Source organism: Hyperolius riggenbachi, chromosome 3 (genome assembly GCF_040937935.1).
Source record: "Hyperolius riggenbachi isolate aHypRig1 chromosome 3, aHypRig1.pri, whole genome shotgun sequence".
NCBI classification, from domain to species: domain Eukaryota; kingdom Metazoa; phylum Chordata; class Amphibia; order Anura; family Hyperoliidae; genus Hyperolius; species Hyperolius riggenbachi.
In genome coordinates this window covers 215,301,366-215,317,485 of record NC_090648.1, presented here as the reverse complement: position 1 = coordinate 215,317,485, position 16,120 = coordinate 215,301,366, and the positions used below count along the sequence as shown (strand labels likewise).

The window sequence follows — 16,120 nt, the reverse complement described above, 5'->3', positions numbered from 1 at the left end:
GTTGCCGTGTGGTCCCTGTTTATTGAACCACTTATCTTTATTACATTTATGACTGCATGGTGGTACAAAGCATGCTATCCGCACGCTTCTTGTCCTCATGCAAGGCCTGGGTTGTTGTGTCTCAAAGCGTGGCCTTCTCCTCCTGCGCCACCCTCCTCCTGTTCCATCACGTGTGCTGCTGCTGGGTTAGCATTACCGGTCCCTTTTCCTGGAACCTCTTATATGTATTACATTTATGACTGCATGCCGACAAAAAGCATGTTACCTGTGCAAAGAAAACAGACATTTCCCGCATTTAAAAGACAGTTTTCCCTTTGAAACTTTAAAATCGATTTTCTCAAAAACTATAAGCTCTTTTTGCTAAATTTTTTTTCCTCTTGTACCCACTCCCAAGGTGCACATACCCTGTAAATTTGGGGTATGTAGCATGTAAGGAGGCTTTACAAACCACAAAAGTTCGGGTCCCCATTGACTTCCATTATGTTCGGAGTTCGGGTCGAACACCCGAACATCGCGGCCATGTTCGGCCTGTTCGGCCCGAACCCGAACATCTAGATGTTCGCCCAACACTACAAAGCGCTACCAAAAATCACTAGTGATTGCGATAGTGCTTTGTAGAGGGTCCCAGGCCTAAGTGGGACGTTAATGTCCCACGTTACAGCAGCGAGTAACCAGAGCTGGGACAAGGTCCTCCAGCACCCAAGGCTGAGACACCAAAGTGCGCCCCTCCATCCCTCCCACCCCAGCCATCACACACTGATTGCTATTAGACTAAGAGGGCCACAGGGCCCACAACCTCTCTAACACCTTAACCACTTGCCGACCGCACACTCATAACGTGCGTCGGCAAAGTGGCAGCTGCAGGACCAGCGACGCAGTACTGCGTCGCCAGCTGCAGCCTAATTAATCAGGAAGCAGCCGCTCGTACGAGCGGCTGCTTCCTGTCAAATCACGGCGGGGGGCTCCGTGAATAGCCTGCGGGCCGCCGATGGCGGCTCGCAGGCTAGATGTAAACACAAGCGGAAATAATCCGCTTTGTTTACATTTGTACGGCGCTGCTGCGCAGCAGCGCCGTAAGGCAGATCGGCGATCCCCGGCCAATCAGCGGCCGGGGATCGCCGCCATGTGACAGGAGACAGCCTGTCACTGGCTGCACAGGACGGATAGCGTCCTGTGCAGCCCGGCTTACCAAAGGGGGCCAGGTAGGAGAGGGAGGGGGAGCATTTCGCCGCGGAGGGGGGCTTTGAGGTGCCCCCCCCGCCAGCCACTCGCAGGCAGCAGAGATCAGACCCCCCCAGCACATCATCCCCATAGGGGGGAAAAAAGGGGGGCAATCTGATCTCCCTGCCTGCACCCTGATCTGTGCTGGGGGCTGCAGAGCCCACCCAGCACAGATCAATCAAACTAGCGCTGGTCCTTAAGGGGGGGTAAAGGGTGGGTCCTCAAGTGGTTAATATCTAGTTATCTGGCTTGCAACCACTGCTATGTATCCCCTTTTCTTATTTATTTCTGCTTCAAACACAATTAGGAATGAGAGCTGAATGAATTGTGCGCCCCCCTCTACACTGCCGCTCTGAGGCTGGAGCCTCTCCAGCCTATGCCTAGGCCCGGCCCTGCGAGTAACGCAGCCTAACTCACAGCAATGTTAAATCAATGGGCTGTTCACAGTGCACACGTTAGGTTACATTGTAACGCAGCACGTTTAACCTCCTGAGCGGTATGGACGAGCTCAGCTCGTCCATCACCGCCGGAGGCTGCCGCTCAGGCCCTGCTGGGCCGATTTGCTTCAAATAAAAAGCAGCACACGCAGCCGGCACTTTGCCAGCCGCGTGTGCTGCCTGATCGCCGCCGCTCTGCGGCGATCCGCCGCGAGCAGCGGCGAAAGAGGGTCCCCCCAGCCGCCCGAGCCCTGCGCAGCCGGACCAATCAGTTCCGGCCAGCGCTAAGGGCTGGATCGGAGGCGGCTGACGTCAGGACGTCGGCTGACGTCCATGACGTCACTCCGCTCGTCGCCATGGCGACGAGGAAAGCCAAACAAGGAAGGCTGCTCATTGCGGCCTTCCTTGTTTGTTCTGGGCGCCGGAGGCGATCGGAAGAACGCCTCCGGAGCGCCCTCTAGTGGGCTTTCATGCAGCCAACTTTCAGTTGGCTGCATGAAATAGTTTTTTTTAATTGAAAAAAAACCCTCCTGCAGCCTCCCTGGCGATCTCAATAGAACGCCGGGGAGGTTTTAAACAAAGTGCTGCATGCTGTAGGTTATACTGGGCTAAGCAGTGTTAGACTGCTTGCACATGCTCAGTAAAGTTGGAGGAGGAGGTCTCCTCTCCTCCTCCAAGGCCAGCCACATGGCTAATTAATATTCACTGCACTGTGGTGACTCCTAGTGGAACTGTAGTGTTGTCTGGATCATGAACGAATCGTTCATTTGATCAGATCTTTTTTGTGAGTCGAATCCTCCAGATCATCACAATGAAAGATTCGGTTCACAGTGGATGTCTGTCTGGAAGAAACAGGAACATACAGAATGTACAGTGCAGGGAAAGTCCTGTCCTGCAAGTCATTTCACCCAGTCTGCTTCCCTAGTAAAATGATTCAAATGATTCGGTTCAAAGATCCGGATCTTTTCAATGATCCGATTCAAATGATCCGAATCTTTAAAAAGATCTGGACTTCCTATCACTAACCTGGAGCGGCTGCTTTGAGAACGCAGCTCAATCTGACGTCCAACTTCAACACCACCATGCGTTGCGTTAGGGGCACGTTATGCGACCTTAACGCCCCCTAAAATGCAATGTCTTGTGTGAAAGTAGCCTAAGGTACATACACGTTTGACAATCTGTTCATAGTATTCAAAATCTGTAGGCCATCATACTACATGGAGATGGTAAAATTGATCACTCATTAGCAAATTAAAATTGGATGCGTGTATGCACCCTTATCACTGTTCAACCTGCAGCAATTGTGAAGCTTGTACACGTTGTATTTGTACTGAGTACATGGAAAAGCTACAATCTGAATTCTAATCTGTTTCTCTTTCTCCTTTTCACCACAGAAGTGAAAGTTTCACAAGCATAGTAGCTTAAATGGATGGATAATGTTACTAATATATGTATGTACGTGTGTGTATGTATATGTGTGTGTGTGTGTGTATATATCAGAATCAGAATCAGAATCATTTATTTCGCCAAGTACAACGGGGGTTGTACCCGGAATTATTTTTGGCTCATACAGGGTCGGAGATGGTACAACACATGCATGCAATTCAACACATACAATTAGGTACAGTGGTACAAGTAAGCAAATACCTAAATACACATATAGCCCATACTGTAGTGAAGGACGCGTGGGGAAAACTGGAGTGCTGTGTGAGGTGAGCAGCCTGCCAACTACTGACGGCGCTCGCTCGCTCCACAACAGCTCCAGATGCCCCGCAGTGTGTCCTGGAAAGGAGTGGATAGAGAAAGAGAGAAAGGATAGCAAGAGAAGAACCAAGGCAAGGAGAGAGAGAGACAGAGGCAGGGACCTTATAGGGCTGCAGATTAAAAAAGAGCACCCCTGGGTCCGACAATCAGTCCAATTGGTGTGCAGGGATCTCCCGAGGCAGCGGCAGTGAAGGATCCCTCGATGGGGAAATGTGCCAAAAATCCGTATGGATGGTGGTTGCAGGCAAAGTGGACCCCGTGCTCCTGGCAGCTGAAACCCACAGAGCCAGGACTGTAGAAGAGAGAACCAAGCTCTCCAGGGCCCAAGGGGATCCAGGGCTGCCATGTGGACAAGAAGGATCCTCAGGCCTTGAAAAGGATCCTCAGGCCCTGGTGGATGAGGCCTGCCATGGCTTCTCCCACGTGCAGTGAGAGGCTGGGGGCAGCAGCGGAGGACCAGCTGTGACCCACCTCTGTGCAGCGACCTGGATTCTCCGGCAGCGCTTGCTGGCTGTGAGCGGTGTGGGAACAGCTGTGCGTTCCCCCCTTGCGTCCTAGTCTCCATAGCGGCGGCTTTCTAGTCTCCATGGCAGCGGCTTCAGGGGACGGCTGTGGACGCTGGTAACCACCTAATGGAGCCGTCCTGGATGATGCTGGGAGCTGTTCTGGGTTACACGCTGCGGTGCCTGGTGGAGTCAGCGCGGGTGATCCGGAGGTGGTGGCGGCCGATCCGCCGCTGTCTTGGAAGATGCTGGGAGCAGTTTCGGGTGACACGCTGCGGTGCCTGGTGGAGTCAGCGCGGGTGATCCGGAGGTGGTGGCGGCCGATCCACCGCTGTCCTGGATGATGCTGGGAGCCGTTCTGGGTGACACGCTGCGTCGCCTGGTGGAGTCAGCGCGGATGATCCGGAGGTGGCGGCAGCCGATCCATGCCGCCTCTCCCATGCCTGCACGTGGTCCCCGTCCTCACGCCGACCCGCAGGCTGCGATCAGTGGCCGGTTCAGAGCAGGATCAGCCGTGCCCATGTCTCTCGCCTCCCACCTCAGCAAGAGCAAGCTCAGAGGTGAGTGTAGGCAGAGATATTGCCTTAAAAAAGCAGAAAAGGCCGGAGCCCTGTGGCCGTGGCGTCCGGGTCCGGCGCCATCTTGTTATCAGTCTATATGTGTGTGTATGTATATGTATATGTGTGTATATATATATATATATATATATATATATATATATATATATATATATATATATATATATATATATATATATTATATATAGTGTTTGGGAGATAGTTTTCTTCGAACACAAAAGGAGAATCGTCTGGCAACCTGCCCCTTCAAGAGTCAGGCCTAGTTTCAGCCGCCAGTATTTCATTAATAAACTATGCTGCTATGCTGTGGTAGATTACAGCTACACTGACAGGTTCCCTTTACAAGAAGCTTTTCGTTAACGTGCAGGATTAATGAATGCCACTAGAGGGGGTATGTGTATTTCTTTTGAATCTCTATCTATTTTTATGACTGCTTCCTTTTCCCACACCCCTGTTAAGAAAATGCTTCGTTTATATTAAATCTTGTGTGTAACCTTTCTCCTCCTTTAATTTCTGTGTGGTGTTCTTCTTGCAGCAGCTCAGCCTGCAAAGCCTCTTCATGTTCCATTTGTAGCCAGCGCTCTACATCTGGCACAGAGGCCTGGTCTAGCAGCAAGGGCCTGCAGGATCCCCAGCCTGTAGTAAGAACTGGGAAGTGAAGACAGGAGGCATGGCACAAGCACTGACCCAGGAAGAGGAGCAGGTACTGTCCAGTCTTGTATTTATCTCTGCTAAATATATGCAATGTACATTTGGGGTGTAGGTGGAGCGCTGTGTACACATGTAGTGCACAGCTGGATCTTCTCTTTTGTAATTAATTATTAGACTAATTTATGCTACAGCTATCTTTTGCATTTTCATAGAATAATAGGCTGAAACATGTCGAACGAGACGACTGACTTGTTCTGAGACCGCACTGAGATAAAGGAACCATATGGCTCTAAATGCTACTTCGTTTTTATGAGTTTAAATTAATGTTTTGCCTTAGCAATTGAATTGTGGAGGAATTCAATTAACCAACTGAATTTGGGCCAAGTTTCATTTGGTAAGGTTTGCCAGCCATGTACATAGAACTAAAACTAGATTGGTGGTAATCTAAGTAGAACAGTTGTAAATGCCGATTTATTTTGCCACCAGATATTTTTTGTCATCCACAGTAGCTAAGAAGGAAGCATTGTGCCACTGACAAGACGTTATCATCTCGATAAGTTTGTGAGGTTAGCATGAGATTGGGGCTATGCTAGGATAGTTAGGTCCTCTTAAACTGTGAACGAAGTGTTGTGATAAGAAAGGGCAAGTTGTCCGGTAAATGCACAGCCTGCCGCACTGCAACTGATGTGAACTTACCATAGAAATATTGCATTACGATGTGATTATATTTATTGTAATGGAACTTATGTGACTGGCTGGGTCTTTGGTACTCCTCAGGCAGCCTTAATTCTAAGTGGAGGTGGTAACTCACAGGTGCGCAGTATTATTATTCATTTTTATTTACCGGTATATAGTGCCAACATTTTCTGTAGAGCTGTTCATAGTACAAAACAAATATTGGGGAACATATATACATGAGAAGTTCTAGACACTATACAGACATGACATCCAGTAATACACGTACAAATGCATGCATAGTTAGTGTCGTCTTAGATATCATTAAAATTGGTACACATTTATATGGTAAACTACAGCAAAATAAAAAAGAATAGGCAGAGGTCCCTGCCCTCGCAAGCTTACAATCTGGAGGGTAGTAGGGTTGAAGCAATAGGGAAGGAAATGGGTTAGTGGATGAGGCAGTGAACTTCCAATGCTACCTATAGCAACTAATAGGCTTGTTTGAAAAGGTGTGTTTTCAGAGTACATTTGAAGGTTTCCAGGCGTGGAGCATGGCGGCTGTGGGAGAGTTACAAAGAAGAGGGACACCCGTGAGAAGTTCTGGCAGTACAAATGCACATCTTCAGTACTACTAGGGGACGCAAGTATTTCTGAAGAGCTATTTGAGGCCCAGTGCACACCAAAAACCTCAAACAGATCGGCAAAACGCTAGAGGGTTTTGAAGCAGATTTTCAGAGCGATTCTAGGCATGTTTAGAGAGATTTTCTAAACATGCCTAGCGTTTTTTTGGAGCATTTTTGTGTAGCAGATTACAAATATTGTTACAGTGAAGCTGTCACTGAACAGCCTCTGTAACAAAAACGCCTGGCAAACCGCTCTGACCTAGCATTTTTCAGAGCGGTTTTCCACTTTCCTATACTTTAACATTGAGGCAGAAATGCCTCAGAAATCAAAAAAATGCTGCAGCCCCCGAGTTTGTGTTTGTGGAAAAAACGACCTGCTCTGGTGTGCACCATCCCATTCACTTTCATTAGCCAAGCTGTTTTTCCCCTGCAAGCATTTTAAAAAATGCTCCAGAACCGCTCTGGTGTTCACTAGAGTTGGGCCGAATGGTTCGCCGGCGAACGTGGTTCGCGCGAACGTAGGTGGTTCGCGTGCGGGTACCGCACGCGAACCTTTTGCGGAAGAAGTTCGGTTCGCCCCATAATGCACTGAGGGTCAACTTTGACCCTCTACATCACAGTCAGCAGGCCCAGTGTAGCCAATTAGGCTACACTAGCCCCTGGAGCCCCACCCCCCCTTATATAAGGCAGGCAGCGGCGGCCATTACGGCCACTCGTGTGCCTGCATTAGTGAGAGTAGGGCGAGCTGCTGCAGTCTCTCATATAGGGAAAGATTAGTTAGGCTTAACTTCTTCCTGGCTGCATACCTGTTCTGTTCAGTGAGCCCTCAGTCCACTGCATACCTGTACTGTGATCCTGCCACTGCATACCTGTTCAGTGATCCTGCCACTGCATACCTGTTCTGTTCAGTGAGCCCTCAGCCCACTGCATACCTGTACTGTGATCCTGCCACTCCATACCTGTTCAGTGATCCTGCCACTGCATACCTGTTCTGTTCAGTGAGCCCTCAGCCCACTGCATACCTGTACTGTGATCCTGCCCCTCCATACCTGTTCAGTGATCCTGCCACTGCATACCTGTTCAGTGATCCTGCCACTGCATACCTGTTCTGTGAACCCGCCACTGTATACCTGTTCTGTTCAGTGGACCCGCCACTGTATACCTGTTCTGTGAACCCGCCACTGTATACCTGTTCTGTTCAGTGGACCCGCCACTGTATACCTGTTTAGTGAACACGCCACTGCATACCTATTGTGTTCAGTGATCCTGCCACTGCATACCTGTTCTGTGAACCCGCCACTGTATACCTGTTCTGTTCAGTGGACCCGCCACTGTATACCTGTTCTGTTCAGTGGACCCGCCACTGTATACCTGTTCTGTTCAGTGGACCCGCCACTGTATACCTGTTCTGTTCAGTGGACCCGCCACTGTATACCTGTTCTGTTCAGTGGACCCGCCACTGTATACCTGTTTAGTGAACACGCCACTGCATACCTATTGTGTTCAGTGATCCTGCCACTGCATACCTGTTCTGTGAACCCGCCACTGTATACCTGTTCTGTTCAGTGGACCCGCCACTGTATACCTGTTCAGTGAACCCGCCACTGTATACCTGTTCTGTTCAGTGGACCCGCCACTGTATACCTGTTTAGTGAACACGCCACTGCATACCTATTGTGTTCAGTGATCCTGCCACTGCATACCTGTTCTGTGAACCCGCCACTGTATACCTGTTCTGTTCAGTGGACCCGCCACTGTATACCTGTTCTGTGAACCCGCCACTGTATACCTGTTCTGTTCAGTGGACCCGCCACTGTATACCTGTTCTGTTCAGTGGACCCGCCACTGTATACCTGTTTAGTGAACACGCCACTGCATACCTATTGTGTTCAGTGATCCTGCCACTGCATACCTGTTCTGTGAACCCGCCACTGTATACCTGTTCTGTTCAGTGGACCCGCCACTGTATACCTGTTCAGTGAACCCGCCACTGCATACCTGTTGTGTTCAGTGAACCTGCCACTGTATACCTGTACTGTTCAGTGAACCCACCGCATCAGTGCGCATACCTGTGCAGTTAAGTGAACCCACCTACCTACGTGAGTGCACGCAGTGTGATATACCACTCCGTGCATACCCGATATGGACAAAACAGGTAGAGGAAGAGGTAGTGGCAGAGGAAGGCTACCCGGCAGGTCTGCGCGAGGTCGTGTAAATGTAATTTCGTGTGGACCTGGCCCACAGTACAGTGCTCGGAAGAAGGCACGTCCCATCACCTCCCAAGATTGTCAGGACGTGGTTGAGTATTTAGCGACACAGAACACCTCATCTTGCTCAGCCACCAGCGCTACTACTAGCACCACTTCCGCTGCATTTGACACTTCGCAAGAATTATTTAGTGTTGAAATCACTGATGCACAGCCATTGTTGTTACAGCCAGATGAATTTTCACCAGCTAATATGTCTGAGTTACGCGGCAACACTATGGATGTAACGTGTCAGGAGGATGAAGGACCTACTGATGGTGCAAGTTTGGATTTGTCTGAGGCAAGCGAAGCTGGGCAGGATGACTACGATGATGACGGTAATAGGGATCCTCTGTATGTTCCCAATAGAGGAGATGAAGAGGGGGACAGTTCAGAGGGGGAGTCAGAGTAGTAGGAGGAGAGAAGTTGCTGAAAGAAGCTGGGGCAGCTCTTCGTCAGAAACAGCTGGTGGCAGAGTCCGGCACCATGTATCGCCACCTATGTACAGCCAGCCAACTTGCCCTTCAGCATCAGCTGCTGAGGTCCCCATAGTGCCCACATCACAGGGTGGCTCAGCGGTGTGGAAATTTTTTAATGTGTGTGCCTCAGATCGGACCAAAGCCATCTGTTCGCTCTGCCAACAAAAATTGAGCCGTGGAAAGGCCAACACTCACGTAGGGACAAGTGCCTTACGAAGGCACCTGGAGAAAAGGCACAAACAGCAATGGGATGGCCACCTGAGCAAAAGCAGCAGCAGCACACAAAAGAAAAGTCACCCTCTTTCTCCTCTTCCTCCTTCAGGTGCATCATCTGCTTCTGCCGCTTTCTCCCTTGCACCTTCACAGGCACCCTCCTCCACTCCGCCTCTGCCCTTGAGCGGTTCCTGCTCCTCTGCCCACAGCAGCAGTCAGGTGTCTGTGAAGGAAATGTTTGAGCGGAAGAAGCCACTTTTGGCCAGTCACCCCCTTGCCCGGCGTCTGACAGCTGGCGTGGCGGAACTGTTAGCTCGCCAGCTGTTACCATACCGGCTGGTGGACTCTGAGGCCTTCCGTAAATTTGTGGCCATCGGAACACCGCAGTGGAAGATGCCAGGCCGCACTTATTTTTCGAGAAAGGCCATACCCCAACTGCACCGTGAAGTTGAGAGGCAAGTGGTGTCATCTCTTGCGAAGAGCGTTGGGTCAAGGGTACACCTGACCACGGATGGCTGGTCTGCCAAGCACGGGCAGGGCCGCTACATTACCTACACAGCCCATTGGGTGAACCTGGTGGTGAACGATGGCAAGCAGAAAGCGGCGGACCAAATTGTGACACCTCCACGGCTTGCAGGCAGGCCTCCTGCCACCTCCTCTCCTCCTGCTACATGCTCTTCGCTGTCCTCCTCCTCCTCCTTGGCTGAGTGGCAGTTCTCCTCTCCAGCTACACAGCCCCAGCTCCGCAGGGCCTATGCTGCATGCCAGGTACGACGGTGTCACGCCATCTTAGACATGGCTTGTCTCAAAGCGGAGAGTCACACTGGAGCAGCTCTCCTGGCTGCTCTTAAGAAACAGGTGGATGAGTGGCTGACCCCGCACCACCTGGAGATAAGCAACGTGGTGTGCGACAACGGCAGCAATCTGCTTGCCGCTTTGCATATGGGGAAGCTGACACACATACCCTGCATGGCACATGTCATGAATCTAGTGGTTCAAAGATTTGTGGCAAAGTACCCTGGCTTAGCGGATGTCCTGAAGCAGGCCAGGAAGTTCTGTGGGCATTTGAGGCGCTCTTACACAGCCATGGCACGATTTGCAGAAATTCAGCGTAAAAACAACATGCCGGTGAGACGCCTCATTTGCGATAGCCCCACTCGCTGGAACTCGACCCTGCTCATGTTCTCCCGCCTGCTAGAACAGAAGAAAGCCGTCACCCAGTACCTCTACAACTGGAGTAGAACGAAACAGTCTGGGAAGATGGGGATGTTCTGGCCCGACAACTGGACACTGATGAAAAATGCATGCAGGCTCATGCGGCCGTTTGAGGAGGTGACCAACCTGGTGAGCCGCAGTGAGGGCACCATCAGCGACTTAATTCCCTACGCGTACTTCTTGGAGCGTGCTGTGCGTAGAGTGGCGGATGAAGCTGCGAATGAGCGTGACCAGGAACCGTTACGGCAGGAACAGGCATGGGACCAATTTTCATCAGACCCAGCTGTTTCCTCAACACCTGCGGCAGCACAGAGGGGGGAGGAGGAGGAAGAAGAGAGGTCGTGTGCAGAAGACGAGTCAGACTCAGAGGATGATGAGCAAGGTGTTTCTTTGGGGGAGGAGGAGGAGGAGGAGGAGGGGACAGCGGCAGGAGAACAACCGCAGCAGGCGTCGCAGGGGGCTTGTGCTGCTCAACCTTCCCGTGGTATTGTTCGCGGCTGGGGGGAGGAGGTTGACTTACCTGACGTCACTGAGGAAGAGCAAGAGGAGATGGAGGGTACTGGATCCGACTTTGTGCAGATGTCGTCTTTTATGCTGTCCTGCCTGTTGAGGGACCCCCGTATAAAAAACCTCAAGGGGAATGAGCTGTACTGGGTGGCCACACTACTAGACCCTCGGTACAGGCACAAAGTGGCGGACCTGTTACCAACTCACCGGAAGGTGGAAAGGATGCAGCACATGCAGAACCAGCTGTCAACTATGCTTTACAATGCCTTTAAGGGTGATGTGACAGCACAACGCCAGCAAGGTACCACTGCCACTAATCCTCCTCCCGTGTCCACGCAGTCAAAGACAGGACGCTCCAGCGATCTCATGGTGATGTCGGACATGCGGACGTTCTTTAGTCCAACGCCTCGCCGTAGCCCTTCCGGATCCACCCTCCACCAACGCCTCGACCGGCAGGTAGCCGACTACCTGGCCTTAAGTGTGGATGTAGACACTGCTGTGAACAGCGATGAGGAACCCTTGAACTACTGGGTGCGCAGGCTTGACCTGTGGCCAGAGCTGTCCCAATTTGCCATCCAACTTCTCTCCTGCCCTGCCGCAAGTGTCCTCTCAGAAAGGACCTTCAGCGCAGCTGGAGGCATTGTCACAGAGAAGAGAAGTCGCCTAAGTCACAAAAGTGTTAAGTACCTCACCTTTATCAAAATGAATGAGGCATGGATCCCGGAGGGCTGCTGCCCGCCCCAAGACTAAGTCAGTCCCCGCACACACAGCATCTCTGCCTGCACGCCGTGTGACTGGCTGCCTGGCCTGCCCCAAAAAGACTAAGTCGCTCCCAGTCCCTCCACACAGCATGTCTGCCTGCAGGCCGCTTCACTACCTTCTCCGCCACCACAAACAGGGTCCGGGACTCCAGGCGGATTGCTGAATTTTTTAGGCCGCTGCTAGCAGCGGCCGCTGTAATAATTTTTATGGTGCGTGTACATGACTGCCTAATTTTTCTGGCTGCACTGAGGGCAGCTGCAACAACAAAAGAAAAGGCATGTACATGCGCCCATTCCCCTTCGTGATCATTACCTTGCCGTGGTGAAGGGGCTTGCGTATCACAATGAAGCAATGACCGGCGCCTAGATGAGTGTCTCGGGGGGCACACAAAAGATAATAAGGTCGTTGCTTCATTGTGGTCAGACCAAATTTGATCAGCTGGACAGTCACTGTTCTGTCATTCAGCTACATCAGCCAGGCCGACCATATGGGCTGTAAAGCCACCAAAACCTGCACTCTCGCCATGGTGCGCACCAGTCCAGCACGGCCGTCACTAGTACAAACCGCTGTTTGCGGTGCGTTACACGGTGAGTTTGGTGTGTCAGTGTGAAGCAGTACCTTAATTACACTACCTGATTGATGTATACACATGCAAGATGTTTTAAAGCACTTTAGGCCTGTCATTTAGCATTCAATGTGATTTCTGCCCTTAAAACGCTGCTTTGCGTCAAATCCAGATTTTTCCCGGGGACTTTTGGCGTGTATCCCACTCCGCCATGCCCCCCTCCAGGTGTTAGACCCCTTGAAACATCTTTTCCATCACTTTTGTGGCCAGCATAATTATTTTTTTTTTCAAAGTTCGCATCCCCATTGAAGTCTATTGCGGTTCGCGAACTTTAACGCGAACCGAACGTTCCGCGAAAGTTCGCGAACCCGGTTCGCGAACCTAAAATCGGAGGTTCGGCCCAACTCTAGTGTTCACCAGCCCAGACTGAGCACATCAAATTACTTAACAGAGCGGGAACTATGGAATGTGGCGAGAAAAAGGAAGGCGCTATGCTATCCAAAGCATTCCCTCTCCTTAGATAAGTATCTAACCTGAAGTGAATTTCCTAATTTCAGGTTCCCTTTAAAGGACAACTGAAGTGAAAGGGATAAGGAGGCTACCATATTTTTTTTCCTTTTAAAGGGAAGGTTCAGGGTGGCTCTTAAAAAAAATAAAAATGCCCATCCACTTACCTGGGGCTTCCTCCAGCCGTGGGCAGCCAGGACGTGCCCTCGGCGCCGCTCCGCAGGCTCCCGGTCCCCTCCGGTGGCCGACCCGACCTGGCCAGGCCGGCTGCCAGGTCGGGCTCTTCTGCGTTTCAAAATGCGCCTCACGGGGGCGCGCTGACGTCATCGGACGTCCTCCGGGCTGTACTGCGCAGGCGCAGAACTACTGCCCCTGCGCAGTACAGCCCGGAGGACGTCCGATGACGTCAGCGCGCCCCCGTGAGGCGCATTTTGAAACGCAGAAGAGCCCGACCTGGCAGCCGGCCTGGCCAGGTCGGGTCGGCCACCGGAGGGGACCGGGAGCCTGCGGAGCGGCGCCGAGGGCACGTCCTGGCTGCCCACGGCTGGAGGAAGCCCCAGGTAAGTGGATGGGCATTTTTATTTTTTTAAGAGCCACCCTGAACCTTCCCTTTAAGCAATACCAGTTGCCTGGTTGTCCTGCTGATCCTCTGCCTCTAATACTTTTAGCCATAGACACTGAACAAGCATGCAGCAGATCAGGTGTTTCTGACATTATTCTCAGATGTGACAAGATCAGCTGCATGCTTGTTTCTGGTGTGATTCAGACACTGCTGCAGCCAAATAGATCAGCAGGGCTGCCAGGCAACTGGGATTATTTAAAAGGAAATAAATATGGCAGCCTCTATATTCTTCTCATTTCAGTTGTCCTTTAAAGAGACACTGAAGCGAAAAAAAAAAATTATGATATTATGATTTGTATGTGTAGTACAGCTAAGAAATAAAACATTAAGATCAGATACATCAGTCTAATTGTTTCCAGTACAGGAAGAGTTAAGAAACTCCAGTTGTTATCTCTATGCAAAAAAGCCATTAATCTCTACGACTTTCAAAGTCGTGGAGAGGGCTGTTTTCTGACTTTTATTATCTCAACTGTTAGTTAACTATTTACTTTTTCTCTACCAGAAGAGAGGTCATTAGTTAACAGACTGCTCTGAAAGAATCATTTTGAATGCTGAGTGTTGTGTAATCTGCACATATTATACAATGATGCAATGTTAGAAAAAACACTATATATCTGAAAATAAAAATATGAGAATATTTTCTTTGCTGCTAATCTTCTAGTAATTATTCATAGTACACAACCAATTCATTATATCATATATTTTTTCCGCTTCAGTGTCTCTTTAAGCTTTTAATAGAGGTAAGGTGTTTTGACTCATCCAAACTGAAAGCACACCATTCAACAGCATCCCTGAACTGCTACTGTCCAGGCTTTTTAGACCAAGACCATATGCTTGCCCGCACCAATGCAGCACAGCAAGGTTCCTTTGTTACTAAAGCCTTGTATTAACGCTAGACCAAACTCGGCCATTCTGGACCATTTTGCATGAGAGCCTAGCATGTCTACAGGTGCCCTCCAACATTTCTTTAAAGATGTGGCACCCCAGATCTTTACATGCCAGTGATAAATAAGAAAATTGTTCCCCTTCTTACCCCAACAGCTGAAAGCTGCTCCATTGTGCACCACACTACCATTCCTCCTCCCAACCACAGAGATAGTACACGTCGCTCGGTTGTAGCTGGGTGACTTGTGTCAGTAAAAGCTCTTGACCAGAACTGTGGCCCTAGGGATTAGGTCCCACTCCCTAACAACAACAGTTATCATGCAAGATTATGCTCCTTAAAGGGAACTAACCACACTTTCTCTCACTGGAATTTCTCCTGGTATAGAATCTACCATGTTTCCCCCTCCCCTTCTCACAGTCCTTATTTATACAAGTCAGAGATGCTATCTTGACACATTGACACACACAGTTACTTTGAAGATACTGTCCTAATTACCCACCTCTGTTGATGAAAAGGTATTGTTTACTTCTTGGTAATGATCTCAATAAAACAATTAGCTTCCTGAAATCTCTGTGGCTGGGGATGGACAGGCAGGCCTGCTGAAGTAGGCTAATAAAACTACTTTGAATGTTAAATAAAAGGTAAAATGGAAGTTCATTTTTATAATGAGACATATTGTTGGCATGCATTTTTCATGTGCTATTGAGATACCCTGGGTGCTAAAAATGGTGCTCGGTTCACTTTAAGTCCTTATCAAAAGGAAGGTGTAAGGTTATGCTGGCCACACACATACAGTATAGATTTCAGACTGTTGATTTTAAAGAAATTTGGAAATAGTCTGAAATGATTTTTTGTATGTTTTAAAAGTCATCAATTTGATTAGATTAGAGTTAAAGCAAACCTGAACTGAGAATCAACTGATGGGATAAACAATTACATCTATCCTCCTAATCCTAATATGACTTTTATAGAGTTCCAGAAACAAAAGCTAAAAGAGTAGTTTTAATGCTTTTATTGTCTCAGCTGAATCACACAGTCTTTTATGTTCCAGAGCCACAATCTATGAACTATTGACCTTTTTTTAAAATCTATTCCCTGTACACAGCAGCTGTTCTCTGACAGGCAAGGGCTTTGTGAGAGTGCTGTGCTATAATCCATCTTGCTGTGCAGTGAAAATGTCATTTTTATACCTAAATTCTTAAGGGTTTCAGTGAGAAAAAACACAGTATAGTTATATACAGTAATGGCCCTTTACATACACGTTTATCTTATCATTTCACATGTCAGTTCAGGTACCCTTTAACTTCTCTGGACCTCCCTTTCAATGTTATGGTCATAATTAATCAAATGTTATTAAGCTGTCAGTTTGATTTTGCTTGAATGCAATCATTTTATTCAATATAAAGTGTTACAAAACAATGTCAATTCAAAAGTGCGTTCTTAGTATTAGTGTTTAATTTTGCGAGTAGATTTATTAAGTTGATATTGCCTACCCTATCACATAGTTACAACCAGAAGTGTAGGTTTCAGAGCTCCTCCTGCTGACCTTTTTTAAAAAAAATTTTTTTAAGTCTGATCCTCTAATTTTAATAATTTCTAAATTAGTTGTGCAAGCAGGTGTATCAGCTGGTCTGACTTCCTGGCCTCTGCATGTTCGGTTTAG

General features: G+C 49.2%; 1 protein-coding gene across 1 annotated transcript in view; it reads left to right on the top strand.

Moving 5' to 3' along the window:
- The first annotated feature begins 4,930 nt into the window (after positions 1–4,930).
- PTPN9 (protein tyrosine phosphatase non-receptor type 9) overlaps positions 4,931–16,120 on the top strand; it is a 75,060-nt gene continuing 63,870 nt past the window's right edge. The window contains exon 1 of the mRNA XM_068272570.1: positions 4,931–5,206. Coding sequence (XP_068128671.1) covers positions 5,174–5,206 — 33 coding nt within the window. The 5' untranslated portion in view covers positions 4,931–5,173. The remainder of the gene's footprint in view (positions 5,207–16,120) is intronic.